Source organism: Ricinus communis, chromosome 2 (assembly GCF_019578655.1).
Source record: "Ricinus communis isolate WT05 ecotype wild-type chromosome 2, ASM1957865v1, whole genome shotgun sequence".
In the NCBI taxonomy this organism is placed as follows: domain Eukaryota; kingdom Viridiplantae; phylum Streptophyta; class Magnoliopsida; order Malpighiales; family Euphorbiaceae; genus Ricinus; species Ricinus communis.
In genome coordinates this window covers 7812829-7830737 of record NC_063257.1, presented here as the reverse complement: position 1 = coordinate 7830737, position 17909 = coordinate 7812829, and the positions used below count along the sequence as shown (strand labels likewise).

General features: G+C 29.5%; 3 protein-coding genes across 3 annotated transcripts; 1 reads left to right on the top strand and 2 right to left on the bottom strand.

Moving 5' to 3' along the window:
• Window positions 1-373: 373 nt before the first annotated feature.
• On the bottom strand, window positions 374-3046 carry LOC8270934 (pentatricopeptide repeat-containing protein At1g43980, mitochondrial). Its single transcript, XM_002520218.4, has one exon. It carries the CDS (start codon window positions 2647-2649, stop codon window positions 751-753), a length of 1899 nt encoding a protein of 632 aa, XP_002520264.2. The 5' UTR covers window positions 2650-3046; the 3' UTR covers window positions 374-750.
• Window positions 3047-3759: 713 nt separating this feature from the next.
• Window positions 3760-6808, bottom strand: LOC8270935 (putative pentatricopeptide repeat-containing protein At1g77010, mitochondrial). Its single transcript, XM_002520219.4, has one exon. The coding sequence runs from the start codon at window positions 6678-6680 to the stop codon at window positions 4635-4637; it is 2046 nt and encodes a 681-aa protein (XP_002520265.2). The 5' UTR covers window positions 6681-6808; the 3' UTR covers window positions 3760-4634.
• Window positions 6809-15800: 8992 nt separating this feature from the next.
• On the top strand, window positions 15801-17909 carry LOC8270936. The gene is made up of 2 exons (XM_015719857.3): window positions 15801-16789; window positions 17469-17909. The coding sequence occupies exons 1-2, from the start codon at window positions 15936-15938 to the stop codon at window positions 17527-17529; spliced, it is 915 nt and encodes a 304-aa protein (XP_015575343.1). The 5' UTR covers window positions 15801-15935; the 3' UTR covers window positions 17530-17909.

Sequence of the window (17909 nt, the reverse complement as noted above, 5' to 3'; positions counted from 1 at the left end):
TTCTTAAAACAAAATTAATTTAATTGTGAAAAATGCACAAGTGTATAGATGTACCGGGTACACATCAGAATGACCCATTTAAATATATATAATTTTTATATTCTATTAGTATTTAAAGAAATAATTTTGGATAAAATTAAGTTGAATATAGAAATGTGCGAAATATGTCAATTTACTGATGACAAGCACAATAGTTTTGTTAAATTATCAAAGAAGATACCAATAAAGAACTCCAAACAACATTCAGTTTAAAATCGGTGATACAAGAACAAGAGCAGTCATTCAATTCCAATTCGTTTATTAATTTCTTAAATAAACAAATTGATGGACTTATGTAGTAAAGTAGCCAACACGACTGGTCTTGACTCAAAAATTGCAAAAAGGAAGTGTCTCTTTCAAGGAGCAATAATTCAACAAAATGACTCATTGGTCGTCGTTTCTGAACTTATACATCACAGTGGAATATTAAACTTGTCATGCTAAAAGTGCAGAAGCTGACATGCAGCAATCTTGGTTTAAGATAACAATGATAAACAAATGATATGGCTTAGGACATAAGACAACCATATCAAATGATTCCACATATTGATTTGCCCTGCATCTCTGAAATGCTACTGTAGGAGTTAGCTATACCAGTTGAACTGATCATGGGTTAGTAGTTGGGTTGGGATTAAGATGAAGCAGATGCACAATTGCATGCATTAAACAGTTAACATGGGTACTCCATAATCTCCATAATCACCGATCAAGCTACCAACAAAGACAACCTTCATCCTCCATCTCCCAATTCATCAGTCTTAACAACGAATAAATGTCTTTGCATCCATGATGTTGCAACTGATCTTCCTTGAAAGTACGTACATTATTTTTTATTCCAATCCAACTGCATCCATCCACTGTTTTCGCCTTTGTCCTTTCCATGGTTTTCTTGACTCGAACCACGGCTTCCCATTGGCCCCTCATCTCATACATTCGAGCCAATACCAAATAAGGAAGAGATGATAGTGATCCAATGTCCACTAACCTCTCTGCTACTCCCTCCATCAGTTTCAGGTCCCCACGAATTGCACAAGCGTGAAGTATAGATCTACAAGTCATGGAATTGGGTTCGGAAGGCATTGCTTCTATCATACTCATTGCTTCATCAAGCCAACCAGCTTGACACAATAAATTCACAATGGAAGCATAATGCTCATTGCTAGGGATAATCCCATAACTTCCTTGCATTGACGAAAATATAGTCATTCCCTCCTCAATGAAACCCCCATAGCTGCAAGCTAATAGAACCCCAGCTAGTGTTATTCGATCTGGTGGTGGGCCCCTATTCAGTAGTTTCTTAAAAGCGTCCAGGGCCTCAATTACTCTACCATTCTGAGTCAAACCCATAATCATGGTATTCCAGGATATCAGATCTCTTACAGTCATGCTCTTGAAGATATCCATGGCATAATCAATGAATCCAAATTTAGTATACATCTGTACAAGTGAGCTAGCAACAATAGCATCCAGCTCAAAACCCAATTTGACTACCGAGGAATGGAACTGTGTCCCTTGCTCCGGCGGAAAAATGGAAATAAAGCTCAGAACGCTACTGATTGTGAACTCAGTAGGCCTAATATTCTCCCTCAAGGCAAGCACAAAAAGTTGGAGAGCATTCTCCCCAAAGCCATGCCCTGCATAGCTTGAAATCATGGAATTGCAAAGTGCAGAATTCAATTGATCTAGTTCCTCAAAGAGCTGCACTGAATCCTCCAGTCTGTTGCATTTAGAAAACAGGTCAATAGCAGCACTTGAAACAATGGTATTAGAAAGAAATCCCACCTTGAGACAGAAAGCAAAAATCTGCTTACCCTTGTCCAAGTTTCGCAAATTAGAGCAGGAAGTGATTACTGCAGAACATGTAAACTCATCTGGTGAATACCCTGAAGATCTCATCAAACAAAACTGGTGCAAGGCCAATTCTCCATATCCTGATTTACAACAACCTATAATCAATGAATTCCAAGTAATAACATCCACCTCTTCCATTGTAAAAAACACACCAAAAGCATAATCAACACAGCCAAACTTCCCATACATGTCAATTAATGAATTCCCAAGCACCACATTCAATGTGTTAAATCCACTTCGAATCATGCTACCATGAAGTTCCTTTCCATGAAGAGCATCAAACACTATGGACACCATAATTGAGTACGTGAAGGCACTTGGTCTAACACCCATATTTTGCATCTCACCAAAAATCCCCAACGCAGAATCGAAGTACCCATATGAAGCAAACCCAGAAATCATGGAATTCCAACTAACAACATCTCTTTCAGGCATTTCATCAAACAGCAAACGCGCAAACTCAAAATGGCCAATATTTAATACACCCGTCAAGCAAATGTTCCAAGATATTATATTTTTACGAGTAATATCATCAAACACTGTTAAGATATCATTAACAGAGCCAAAAAGCTTGGAATAAAGATCAAGACAAAGATTACCCAGAAAAGTATGAGTATTCAACCCAACTTTAATCAACTGGGCATGAACAATTTTTGAAAAAAGTAACGACTCTAGTGATAAACAATGGTCTATGATTCGGGAGTAACAGGAGATTGTCCTTTGAGAGATTTTATGAGTTTGTTTTAGTAAAGGGTACATGCAAATGCTGTTTGCTAGAATGAAAGATGGACTGTACTTTCATTTCCTATGTATAAAAGAGAGAAAGTAGATAGAGAACCCACACATTTTACCTCATGAATTATAAGGTTTGACTCCGGCGGTATAGTTTCTGCTGCTGCTTCTTCTTCTTGTTCCATCTCCAGCTACAGGTTTTGATTTTGAAAGAGGTTTTTAAACACTAGAGACCGAGCTTTCTCTATTTAGAAGCTTTTCTTTGGTATAACATTTATTTAGCACTTATTCTATTTATCTATCTTCTTTTCTTTTCTTTTTTCTCCTTTTCTTTTAAACGAAAAGATTTACTGGTGTCTATCTATGTCAGTTTTATATGCAATTTCATTGATCCACCTTCCCTATGGAGTTCCATTACCGTTCTCTCCAGTCTCATTCAAGTTGATCTTGTAGGTAATCATTTTTCAAAACATATGTATACATTTTTTTTATTTAATAAATAAATACCTTAATATCTTTATAGTTTATTTTATTAAATTTATTTTTCAAAAAATTGAAAAAAAAAAAAAAGACATCAATTTGTTTATTTTCTAATAAAAAACTCAAAAAAAATATATTAGTTTCGTAGTTAGGTGTATAGTTGTGATTGGAAAATTTTCTATTTCTTTTTTAAATCACAGTTTTAATAAAATATCACTTTTGATAGTCAGATAATATCATTAGTGAACTTTCATACACCTATTGAATCTACCAGCATTTGATAATAAGCATGTGCCTATCCCAAATTAAGAGATTCACAAATGTATAAATTACAAAATATTTTTCTTCTTATTATTATTATTATTATTTTCTTTTGCAAAGATTTGATACAAAGAAAGTCCTACTTATGTTGTTTAACCTTCAGTTTGAGAGAATTATTTTGCTTCCCCATTTAATACACAACTAACCTTGAAATTCTGGACACCTCCCTCTGATTACCCGCAAGCTAAAGTTCTCTTTTAGGCTGCTGACATTTTAGAAATCAGAATAATTAAAATGAAATCAGTTCCTCAATGTAGAATATGTCATACTTCCTTGTATGAATGTGATGACACATGCTGCATAAAGAACATAACATCCAAGAGAAAACATTAAAAAAATAAAAAAAGTAAAGCACCAGTTAAGATAGGATGTTCTTTTTCTTGCCAAAAACACAAAAAGGGCGAGGCAAGAACTTCTAGCAAATCTTTTGCCAACACTCTCTAATATGATTTCGAGATATACATAGCCATATCTCATGATGTTATGAGATAATACTGGAGACAGCATACTTAAGCTTTTATACAGGAAGAATCTTTGGGCTTCCTGAACAGTAACTGCACATTCCTTGTGTATCATGTAATAGTAACCCTGCATGTATCAAATCTCTGCATCTTCTCATACTTTGAAGGGCTTTTCCTCCCATCCTCATCGCCAAGTCCATGTATAATTACTGTAATAGACAGGACTAGGAAAGAAAGACATCTTAGGTTCTGAACTCGAGGCACGACTGTCAAAAGCTTCCCAATAAATTTTCCTATAGCATACAGAGGCCTATATCCAATGGAAAACATGCCATTTGCATTAGAAGGTGGCTTGTTCAATGTGTTTCAAACTCGTTGATATAATCATATGAGCTAACTATAAAACATGTTGCCATTGCGTGAGGTCATGCTCCTTGAGGATGCTGCAAAAACATGTAAGAACCCGATACCTACCTCGCCCAGATAGCAGAAGTGACCAAGCACATAAAAGAAGCAGAATGGCTGCACCATAAGGCCAACATTTCCTGGTATTACTTGACGAGGAATCTTAGCATGCTCAAGTAACAAATGCAGAGTAAGGCTACCCCAAAATGATATATTTTCTTTGAATTCATCCATTAATTGAGTGTGATTGAACCAAAATATTGTCTGCAGAAAATGTAAGGAATATCATGATATCTCCTCATGAAGATGACAATCTCCTGATTACTGGCCTTCTGAATATCTTGTTTAATCAGCCCAGCTGAAACCAGGATGCTTTTTTACTTGCTTCTCTGTCATTATCTTTCTAACCAGGGCTGAGCTTTCCCAGTCCCCAGAGGTAGCAAATATGCCAGATAATTGCACATATGCACTGGAGCTCTCAGGATTAAGCTGAATGATCTGTTGTGCCACCTTTTTACCAAGATCCTTATCTCCATGAGCAACACAACCTCTTAACACAGATGACCACATGCTACAATCTGCCTCAAAAGGCATATGCTCAACAAGATTCAATGCTTCCTTTAGGCAACCGGCGCGAGCAAAAAGATCGACCATGCAGGAATAATGTTCGATTCCTGGATCAATATGATAATCGTATTTCATTATATTAAACCATTTCCGTCCTTCCTCAACCAGTCCACAATGATCACAGGCAGATAAAACCCCTGTAAATGTAATATCAGTTGGTCTGAGACCAGCTTGCTTCATTTCATTGAACAGTGTTAGTGTTTCCAACCCATAACCATTTGTGGCATACCCCATCAGCATGGAATTCCAAGAGACTTCATCAGTTTTGATCATTGAATCAAATAATTTTCTCCCATTTTCAATAAATCCACACTTGCAATAAAAATCAACCAGAGAGGTAGAAACAGCCTGATCAGATTCAAGCCCAGTGATAATTGCTCTTGCAAAAACCTGTTCGCCAAGTTCAAGTGAAGAGATGCAAGCACAAGCACTGATGACACTGGCAAGGCTAAACCTGTCCATCCTCAGATCCAATTTATTCATTTTGCCAAAAACATCCAATGCTTCAAGTGGATAAGCATTTTGGGCAAGACCCACTATAATTGAATTCCATGATATCAAGCTTTTACTAGGCATTGTCTCAAATATATTTTTTGCATCTCTGATTCTACCGCAATTGCAATATGCTGTGATCATAGAGTTAAGCAACACTGTGTCATAGGCTTTGAGCTCACTGAACAATTTGCACGCATCATTAGGATTCCCACACTTGGAATACGCATCAATAAAAGCAGAAGCAACAATAACACTGTCAATAAGCCCAACTTTACAAACATAGCCATGCATTTGTTTAGCATACTGAGCATTTCCAGTGCTGCTACAGGCACTCAAGATAACTGTTATCGTGGAGGAATCTACCTGAACTCTGTTATTCTTCATCTCATTAACGAGTGCAAAGGCCTTCATTTCCTCATGATTGTTAACATATCCAGAAATCAAAGAATTCCAAACCACAAAACATGGATTACTTTTTGTGCGAAATATTCTTACAGCATCACTCATTCTACCACAATTCGCATAGCCCATGATAAGTGCAGACAAAGAAAAGTCATCAACCTCATCCATCATTTTCAAAACGTAATTTGCAGTGTCTAAATGACCACACTTTGCATACAAATTAATCAATGAACTAATCAACACTGAATCAAGTTCCACATCATCCATTAAAATCCGAGCATGAACTTGCTTCCCATATTCAATAGCTCCCAAATCAGCACAAGCCCCAATAACACTAGCCAAAACGAAAGTATCACCACATGATTTTTCCAGAGGATTCGAATTCAATTCCTTAAACAACCCAACAGCTTCTCTTGCAAACCCATTTCGAGCATACCCATGAATCATAGAATTCCAAGCAACCCCATTTCTTCTAGGCATCTCATTAAACAACTTCTTAGCAACGTCTAACTCACCTGCTTTCGCAAACCCCGAAATCACCACATTCCACGAATAATCATTCTTCTGAGGCATTAAATCAAACAGCTTTAACGATCTTTCTTTGTCTCCAACCCTCATATAGCCTTCTATCATGGTGTTCCATGAAAAGCAGTTTCTTTCAGGCATTTCATCGAACAGGTTATGTGCATCTGTCATAGTCCCACCGCATCTGGCGTACATCTGTAGAAGGCGATTTGCTAGTGACACCGTTGCATTTATGAGACCCTTTTTGAGAAAAAGAAGATGGAGCTGTTTGCCTTGGTGGATCGAGCTGTGTGTATTAAGGGATTGGAGTAAGCGAGCTAAAGATCGGAGTTCAAGATCCATAAATTAAAGAGAATTATAAAAATCGATTTCACTACATCAGTTCGTTAATAAGTTTGTTGGTTCAAAACAATGTGGCGGGAAAAAATAACGACATTTTTGCAAGCAAACGGGCGAGTGTCTGTTGCCCGTTGGGTATTGGCATATACCAACAAGGGAAAAACCATAAATGGGCCCCTGAACTTGGATCTTTTTCCGAATTTAGGACCTTCAAGCTCGAAATAGTGTAATTAGATCCTCCAATTATTTCCTTTAATATCACCTTGTAGGTAAACAGTTTTAGTAAATAAATAAAAAAAGAAGAAGCTATTTTTGTAGTAAGTAAATTAATAAAGAAAAATACTCTTTATTAATAAAAGAGAAAGATTTATGTAATAAAAAAGGTAATGATTGACCATAGGATGAAAAATTAAGCAAGGAAAACTAAATTAATCTTACTTCTTTATCATTTTTATTATTAATAAACTTTTATTATTTTACTTAAAGGTGTTAACCACAAAACTAGGTTTCAATTGAGTGTTTATTTAAGGGTTTCGAGCCACCAACAAAAATAGTTAGAAGGCATAATTATACTAGTTTAGATTAATTTTTGTACTCGCCCATAAAGCGGATTATTATATAACGACTTATATAAAGATCAATTATTATGTTTTGCACTTAATTAGATTTTTTTATTATAATTAGAGATGATTATTAATTAAGGGAATAAAAGAATATAAAAGTATAGCTGAATAGAGAATTGAAAAATGGTAGAGTTATAAAATATATAAAATGGTAGCAAAATTTTATCTTCTTTTAGTGCATATGAACTATTATTAACTTTAATCGTAAATATTATATATATATATATATATATATATATAATTAAATTTGAAATAACATAAAAAAATAAGAGATCGGTCTTAAAATAACATAAAAAATAAAAGATCAGTTTCAAAATAACTAAATATTTAATAATAAGATTGTTTAACCATACAATTAATTAATTTCTACAATACACAAAAGATATTCATATTGATATATAAATTTATAAATTAAACTATTAAATTAAAATTTTAATATAATTAAGCAAAAAAATAAAAAATACTAACATGAATAGTACGTAATCATGAAACTTCTTAACGAATTAAAATAATTTTCTTAAGCATATCTTTTGAGAGTTTTTTAGAATTAGGTAACAAATTATTATAAGGCTATTCCAAAAGTTATATTTGTTGTATTCTCATTAATCTTATTTGAAGATGGAGATAAAATATTACTTTTATATATACATAAATATAAAAAAATTAAAAAATAATTGAGAATGAAATAAAAAGATTGCTTCTTCTGTAGAAAAAAAAATTCAAGACCCGTATACTATCTTCATACAATATTGTTTCGTTTAGAAAATAAAAGGTTGTACTGTTGCTATATACCAGTAATTGGAAACTAGAAGATTGAAACTGAGTAAAAAAAAGACAAATTTTTTAATTATTCTTCACATCTGCTTATTATACCAATAATTGAATTTGTTTAAATTGGTATCCAATGACTTCATTTCCAAGTGAGAATAGATAGTTCTTTACTAATAATTTAGATAAAGGAAAAAATAAAACAAAACAATCAAGACAAAGTGAGAACAAGTGGTATAGAATGTATAAAAATTTAAGAGGAGAAAATAATCATGTGAAAATCTTTTGAAAGGAAAAAGACTTTCACTCGTATAAAAAAAAAAATATCTGTTAAAAAGCAACACTTGAAATGAGGAGTTATCCTTTTTCTGCCAAAAATTATGGCACGTCATGGTGTTCATAAAAAATCATTAAAATTATAATTAATTGTTTGTATAGCAAAAGATTTTGTAACTGACTTCTAAGGAAGAGTTAAGGTCTATACTAATACTTTATATCAAGCGACTTATATGTGCCAAATTAGACATCTACAACAATGAACATGTAATACAATACTCTCTTAAAGATAATAATGATATTATTAAATCAATAATAATTAATATTTATATTAAAATATATAGTAAAAATATTAACATATTAGATGATTATATAATTAAATTCTAATTTTTAAATAAAAATTAATATTTTATAATAAGTGATATTTTTATTGAATAAAATACATATTCATTAAATTTATATTACATATTATATACTTTATAAATGATTTATAAAATTAATTTATGCATTAAGAATATATATTTAAAAATTATATAACTTGTCTTATAGAATATGAAAAGTAATGTTAGAGAATGTTTCTCATAAAAATTAAGATAAACACTAATTTGATTTTAATAGCTTAAAATTTTTATAATAACTAAGAGATTACACTTTAAATGTAATTTACTATATATATATATGAGTGGCCTAACATATATATTTGCAATTTTAACTGAAAATTTAGATTATGAAATGAACAAATAATTAATGTTACATCTAAATTCACGTAAAAGAATTCATGCTTCTAGATTCCTTTTACTGGAAAAATAAAATAAAATAATTTCTAGATCATTTATATCGTGCAATGGTAATAACGTAAAATCACATAATATCATATTACTTTCCCTCCAAGATTGTGCCACAAGGACGAAAAAAAAAAAAACTAAAATAAAAACAAAAACAACTTTTATATATGTATATATTAAGTAGTTGATTAATATGTTATGTGACTTGAAATTTCTTGGACTGCAGTATTTCTTTTTCTTGAGTCCCAAAAAAACAAGTAATTCTAGATTTTGTTTTCTTATTAGTTGTTGTCTTATGATGAAGACTGGACTATGTATAAGTGGCTATTAGAATTGGAATCTTATTAAAATAAAAGCATTTTTATCATATTAAATATCATTTTATTATTATTAAACAGAATTAGAGCATTTAACTTGTGATACTATCGACATGTATATAAATGTGATAAATTTTTTGAGTTAAATATTATTTACTCTATGAAATATAGTCTAATATCTTAAGTCTGTTTAACTACATCAAATTCTAATTTTAATAAAATTAATTATTACCTACAAAAAATTAAATTTATAATTTAATATTACAATTTGATCCTTCAATTTATTATTAAATATCAAACTCGTACAAAATTAATTTTATTATTACATTAAAATAAAATTTTATTTTTAGTATAATTAATGTTATTGTATAATTAGAAAATAAATTTAATATTTTTTACTTGTTTATATCTTTTATTTTTTATTAATCTTAAAAATAATTAAACATGTTAAAATACTTATTTTTTTATTTAATATTATTAAATTACTATGTAGTTTAATTTTAATTTTTTAAATGAAATAGATAGTTAAAAAATTATTATTTTTATTAGACACTAAAATTAAATTATATTAAAAATAAAAATTTTACTCGTATTAATCTCGTCTGAATGGTTGATTAAAAGTCTTATTTTTAATATACAAAATTATCATGATTTTCTTTATTGACAGTGAACTTATAAACTTGGTGTTTAGATTATTTGGCTAGATATTATTTAATTTAATTTATTACTTTTAATATAATTTAACTATAAAAAATAGTAATAGCATGATATTCTTTTAACTAAAAATATTTTATTTTAAATTACTAATAAAAATTAAATTATATAGTAATCTAATATTATTATTGTAAGTATAAGTAGTTTTACAATATTTAAATTTATTTAAATTAAATTGTATTAAAAATAAAAAAATTAGAACAAGAAAAAATATTAAACTTATTATTTTAATTAAATATTAAAACTAATTTGTGCTAAAACTAAAATTTTATTCTAATTTGATAATAAAATTAATTTTGGATAAAAGACTTAATAATAATTTAAATACCAATTAATTCTTCTACTATCGTATAAAAAAATAGTAATTAATTTTATTAAAATGCAATAGCTTTAGATGTAATAGAAAGAATACAAAGATGGACTCTTTAATTATAAACTTTTGGTTATAGCAATTCATATTAGATATTGCATGTAAGCTATACCGCACATCTTAGTATAAGTTGATGACCACTTTTTCTAGCAAGTGATGCATGCCATTAGGTTATACATACAATTAAATTACGATTTAATAAAAGAAATTGAAATTAATTTAATATTAATCAAACTTGGTTCGAATTCGAGCTAGTCAACAAATCAAATTTAAAATTTTCAATAGACTTGATATCTTAACATACAATTTTTACTTTCAAAAACCCATGAAAGCAATTTGAAGAAAACATCTTCCAACAAAAAGCATTATTTTACAAGTTTAGTTTTTTCTTTATTTGATAAGAAACTTTACAAGTTCATCAATAATTCCATAATCAAACAGGGAAATAACTTAAAATATTTGTTTTAAAGAAAAAGAAAAAGAAAAGATGGTAGCTTAATGATGAGTGTCTATTTCCTAAATATATATGTATAAGAACCGACGGCAGCAATAATGTCAACAGCCGACCAATAGTTAAAAAGGATGCACGAGGATCCTGCGCACTCCTATTGCATCAGATGTTATATTCTAATCTATTATTATTTTCTTTTCTTTTTTTTATTTTTAGAAAAATTGGGTCCAAATTCTTAAACAAAATTTAACTTTATATATATATATATATAATCGAAAGATGTGTTAATGTCATGTGCAATGACAATTGAAAGATGGGATTAAATAAACAATAAATACGTGTGGAAAGACTATAGGGGATGTTAAGGCTAAAAGCTTCCACATTAAAGAAAAGGCTATATATATGATAAGACTACAATGTGAAATAATATACAAAGATTTTCCTCATTATTTACTAATTATAACTATTGATTTTTATAGAAAACAATTATAATAATTTGGCTGAATCCTCAAAAGGATTATGGACTTTTTTATTTATATTAATTTTAGTAATAATTTTTAAAATTTAAAAAATTTCACTTGCATATTTTAACTTTAATTTTAATTTTTAATAATATTATGAATTAAATTTATTAACATCAATCTTAGCAATAAAAAAAGAGACTAAATCAATACTTATGTTGTTAAAAATATTATCGTTTAAATATATTAGATTAATAAAATTTAAAAAAAAAAAATTAATTACAATAATCTTAATGTTAATTTAATTTTTTTTTAATTATCGTTAGAATTCATACTAAATTAAATTTAAATATTAAATAATGAGTTAAAAACAAAAAAATTACATGTGATTCCTTTTACAATTAAATCTTACAATTATCATTACAAAGAGAAAGAGAAAGAGAAATACAAAATTGTTTGATATCTAATTATTTTGTGCATATGTTTATCAACATTATTTGCAGCTAAAAGTCAAGTAATATCCAAATAATTATTCTCTTCCTTAAACACCGACGACATAGAAAATTAAAATAAAATAGGACATCTTCTAGATTAATGCTCAGGACAAAATCCTTGAATAAAAATTAAGAATTTCTTGGAGAAGAAGCGTGCGGCGACATTGTCCTATTAGCTCTTTATTTTATTTTTATGAAACTTCTAAATATTGTATAAGAAAAAAGATGCCAATCTTCAGAAGTTCTAGTAACAGGGTTGAAAAATACTTGGAAGAAGACCGGAGATAAAAGCGGCCATTCTTTTATTTGGTCGCCTTTATTAAATCTTTCGTCGTATTAAATCCCGACCCTAATTTTGTTTATTTATCTTTTCTTTGTTTCTTTGTTTGAAAATCAATTTCCATTTGTTTTATGTGCATTCACACGCAGATATTCTTGTCAGTAAAGGAGGCAGCGTCGTCTATAATTCACATGTTACAGCCCAAAGCTGTGTGTAATTCTTCAAAAATAGACAAAATATTAATTTTGTTTGTACTCTCGTATTGAATACAACTTTTGAATATTTTTTTGGATCATTTCTCAATCTCTTTAAGAAACAATACAAATTGGCCTAATGAAGAAAGTAATTCAATTTTTTTTATTCGTTTATAATTTTTAGAATACCTTTTAATTTTATAAATTTTATCCCGATTTAAAAAATTAGTTACAGTTTTATTCTCACAGTAAAATCGAAAAATTACTACACGTCTTTCTCCATGTAGCTATCGAGTTGGACCCTTATTTCTCTAGATTTACTTTTTTTTTTTTTTTTTTAAAGTTTGCTGATGTAGTCTGATAATATGCACGAAGAAAAGGAAAATCTAATTTTCTGAAATTTTTGCAATTTTGTCAAATATAAAATTACAAAAAGTTGAAAAGTTCATAAATTGAAATAAAATTGATAAAACTAAATAATCTAAATTAAAAATGTAAAAGAATTGACACAGGTTAAATTATTTTGTTCATTAGCTGAAACATAGAATATGACAATTAAAGAGTGACTTAATCAATGTTTATATTAATGAAAATTAGAAATATTTTGAATTTTAATCTCTCTTTCCACTAAAAAATTAGTAAAAAATTATATTTATACTGACTGATAAATAAAGAGAAAAAGGTTTTCTGTTGCATAATTTGTTGATTTATTAGACTTTTAATGAATAAAAGGAAAATAATAAATTTTATTAATAATAATAATAGTATTTGAACTACCATTGCATACAATGGAAGGCTTAAAAGAGTGTTTATTTGAAAGGTTTGGATACCCAATAATTGATCTATGCACTATACACTAAAGTGAATATGAGGTGGGTGAGAAAGCAAGAAAAAGGAAAGAAAAGAAATAAAGGAATAGAGAATATGTGATAAAAGCTAAAATTACTTTATGGTGCCAATTTTTGTCATGACTCCAAAGGCAAACAGGATATACATAACATTAACATGCCTAACACAGATTTTACAAGCTTGGTGAGGACCACTTGTCAGGTTATTGTCCCAAGGAATCTGAGGATCTCAATCAATGAAAATTATGATATGAACTTGCAGTTTGGGGCTTGGCACATGACCTCTGCTTCTGTTTTTGTTAAAGCAAAACAGAGAAATATATATTCAGATTGTTACATCCCAATATCTCACATTGATGAGTTATTTGAACTCTCTCCATCTAACCACCAAGTTTTAGGGTGAGATTTCCTCAATCTCAATATAATAAACCATGGAATATTCTTTTGGTGGTTTAAAAATAATAATATTTTATCAACAACTACTGTTAAATAATAGATTCTCATTTCATTTTGGTTAAAAAAAATGAAAAAAAAAGTATACTATATAGTCGATTCAGCACTTATCCTAAATTATAAAAAAATTATGGATAAATTATGTAATAATAAATCGAGTAAAATCATTGAACTTAGATTTTTTTTAAAAATCAGATCATTTTAATATCTAAATTGATTATATTAATAGATAAGATTTTAGATGTGAATGTAAAAGATAAAAGTGAATAAACAAATATTCAATTTTTTATAATTTAATAACTAAAGAATATATATTTAATTAAAACTTTTGAAGATTTTAATGAAAAAATACATAATAAATATAAATACACAAATTCACTATCATAAAAGAAAAAACTAATTATACTTAAAATAAAATAAAAATAAAATCTATTCGGAATGCAAAATATGGGTAAGCCACCACTAAATTTAACTAATCGTTTACCCGTGCGTTGCACGACCATTATTACTATTTCAATTATAAAAAAATAAAATCTGTAGATACAATTTAATAAATTTTTTGTATTTAATATTAATTTGTAATATTTTAAAAAATAATAATAAACTCACTATTTTTAAATGTTTTAAAATTTTTTAAAATTTTATTAGTGTAATAATATAAAAATTATTTTAGAATATATATTAATTAATTCTAATAGTATATAAGTTAATAATATCAATATAATTGATATTACTATTTATTAAATTAAAAATTAATTTATTAGTGAATATAATATTTAAAAATATTATTTTCTATAATTAAAATTATTATCTAATTAGAAAACTAATTTAAATACACAGGGGTATTGATGTCAACTGGCGTTAGTTGAGTGATAAACGGGGACCATGCTCATGTATATCTTAGATGTGCAAGCCACATCTAAGGTTAATAACTATAGTGCTCAATCATTTAATATATTGATAAAATAAAGGCTTAATTACATAGACTTAGTAATTTGAGCAGTTTTTGACCGTTTATAAAATTAAAATTAATATGCAAATATAATGTTGAAATTTAAGAATTTAAAAAATTACATATTAAATTTAATAACAACTATAAAACATATTATATTTTTTAATTATTCTGGTGTATAAATAAAAATATATATTAAAGTTAGACAAGTTTCCTTTTCTTTTCTAGCAAATTGCCGATTGACTTAAAGTCTAATTGAATGATATAATATGAGTGACAACATAAGTGAATGAGGGTTCAAATCAGAACCTTACAAAGAAAAAAAAAAGCGTTAAAAATAAAGAAAAGGATTAGAGGTAATGGAAACAAATGAAAATGGTGGGCATAAGGCTCAAAAAAGATTGCAAAATGAAAGATAATAAGTTACCACCAAAGTTGCAAACGGTCGAAAACTGCTCAAACATTATCATTGCAAAATGGAGCCAAATAAGCTTTTTGGGCATTGGCTTTGCTTACTTTAATAAAGATATGACAATAAATATATAAACAACAAAAACTATATATTTCCAAATCTGATAATCTTCTCCACCATGATTTCCTTTTCTTTTCTTTTGTGGGGAAACTATGATTTTTGATTTTTGATACGAGACACACCAAAAAGTCAAATACATGTATGGACACATGGGTCTTTTCTATTCACATACTAATACTTAGAAGGAAAGACAAAAGACAAGCTCCTTAAAAGACTAAAACAAACCAATGTTTCCAATGTTTGATTAATGAATTGATAGACCAATTAAATCAATAGCTAAATTAGTGACCAACTCTATATTGTTTATTTATTTATTATTATTATTATTCAGAACACACTCTATCTAGAAATCTATTTACTTATTTGTATTCCAATTTCAAAATGCATATCTATTTGTTTTTTTTTGGTTTTTAGATTACATATTAGTTCTATTTCAACAACAATCAAAAGAAGGAAAAAGAAATATGAGAGAGAGAGGCATGAAGAAATGGACCCTACATGGCACACCCCACCATCTAGAACACCTTGACTTTTATGAGCCAAAAAATACCACCCCACAGCCCATGACTCACCATTAACAACTTAATTGCAAAGAAAATGACATAAATGAATCCTATTTCCCCATATGAGGTCAGTCATTGTAATTGCCAACCTCTTCTCCCTTTCACAAACAAACAATCTTCTCCTCTCTTCTCTCTTCTCTCCTCCATTCACATTTTCCCCAAATTTTTAAAAACACCATGTTAGATCCAGGCACTGACTTCTCACCAGAAAAAAACCATGTACATTTTCCCAACCGAACCAGCGACAGTTATGACAGTTATGGTGCCATAAATTACAAAGCTCGAGCCCAGAAGACAGCACAGAATTATGCTAATTACCAGAACTGGAACTCCACGGCTGATTTTGGAGCTGAAAGAAGACTCATCGAAGATGATGATTCGGGTGTTTGTTCCCCGCCTTTATGGAGAACAAGTCCACCCAGAAGTCCCCAACATCGCCAAAATCATTACCGAAGTTTGTCTCCATCAGCAAGAACTCAAGCTATTGTTAGAGGGCAAAAAGAGCTTATGGAAATGGTGAGTAGAATGCCTGAAGGGTGTTATGAGCTATCTTTAAAAGATATAGTAGAAAAACCCATGGTTGATCAGGTTGATGATCAGAGTGTTAAAGAAGAAAGTTTTAGTAAAGAAAGGAGCTGTATAGTAAACAATGGAGATATGCAAGTAAAGAAAAAGAATGAAAAGAAAGTGAACATGAACAGAAGTGGCAGTATAGATAATGGAGGGTTTCTTTTAAAGATGGTGTTTCCAATTTCTTGGAATTCAAGAAACAAGAAAAAAAATGGTAGTAAGAAAATAAGAAAGGATGACAATTCTGTGATGAATAATAGTGGAAGGGTATCTCCAAGGCCTTTGTTATTTGATGGATCTGCTGCTGCCGCTGCAAAAGATGGAGAAAATGAGTGGTGGAAGAATAGATTTGTGGAGAAAGAGGAGAGCTATGAGAGTGGTGGATTTAGTAGTAATAGTGGAAGCTCTAAAAGCAGTGGCTGTAGCAGCAGTAGAAGTAGCAGCAGGAACAGCAGTGGCAGGTATGTATTCATGTCCAAAAGGATTGTAACATTTCTTGTTTCAGTTATATGTTTTCTTAAGTGATTGAGGTCTTAAAAATGTTGTCTTAATCCATAATTAAAGATCCATAATTGATATGATCTTAGCTTGGTGGATTTATCCATTTAAATTGGATATCAAGTTCTTGGCAAAGAAGAAGGGACTGGGAACTGTTCTGTTGCAAAACAGAGCAAGGAACGGGGAATCTTGGAGTTCTTTGTTTTCTTTTCTCTCTTTTTCTTTAAACAGAAAAATTCTTTTTTCTTTATTAACTGCAACAATGAAAATTCTTCAAACTTGTAGAATACAAAAAGAAAACTTTCTTTTACTACCATGTTTCATCTTTGTTTCATTTAGTAATGGAATTTTTCTTTTCGGTAGATATGATTTTCATTTAAAACTTCCTTGTACCCTCTAATGCCTTTTTGCTACTAAGGAACAAAGGTAGTAGCAAGAAGAAAAATGAAGTTCCAAGTATTTTCCATGTATTGTCCTTTCCCTCTCTTGGCATTCAAGTTCCTCTTCTGGAGATACCTTCAATAGATTAGTGAAGTACTTTAAACATAAAAAGTAGAGAAAATATTCATAGAAAGAAAAAGATATATGGTCAGTCGCATGTGGTTTGGTGATTTTTGACACGAACTCTTGATTGTAATGCAGGCAAGTAAGAGGTGGTTGCTGGTCTTTCATTTTCAGGAAGGGAGGGAAGAAAGCAGAATAAAGGATCAGTGTCCTGTGAATTTGAGAAATTATAATGAAAGGTTTTGGATGTTGCTCTTCCAATAAGTTGGTGAAAAGGAAAAAAAGAAAAAAGGACAAGATGCAACAACCAAGATTTGCACTGTAGAATATGTATATTCTTACTGATGCTTGAAGAGTCTTTTATGATTGTTCAGTTTATATTATTTCATGTTTTGTTCTTTCACTTGATCTATACATATACATATATTATTTATACCCATCTGTGCTTAGAGAGGGAGAATTTAGGTGATGAGTTGTTTTTTTTTTATTTTTTTTTATGCTGTGCTGCAAATTAATGCTTCAAATTTTACAAATTGTTGTAATGAATTATATGAAGGAAATATAAGTGTTATTCATCAA

Coding starts and splice junctions, on each gene's coding strand:
- LOC8270934 (XM_002520218.4), bottom strand. CDS start 2,649: ATGTACCCTTTACTAAAACAAACTCATAAAATCTCTCAAAGGACAATC.
- LOC8270935 (XM_002520219.4), bottom strand. CDS start 6,680: ATGGATCTTGAACTCCGATCTTTAGCTCGCTTACTCCAATCCCTTAAT.
- LOC8270936 (XM_015719857.3), top strand. CDS start 15,936: ATGTTAGATCCAGGCACTGACTTCTCACCAGAAAAAAACCATGTACAT. Junction 16,790..17,468: donor AGCAGGAACAGCAGTGGCAG/GTATGTATTCAT, acceptor ATTGTAATGCAG/GCAAGTAAGAGGTGGTTGCT.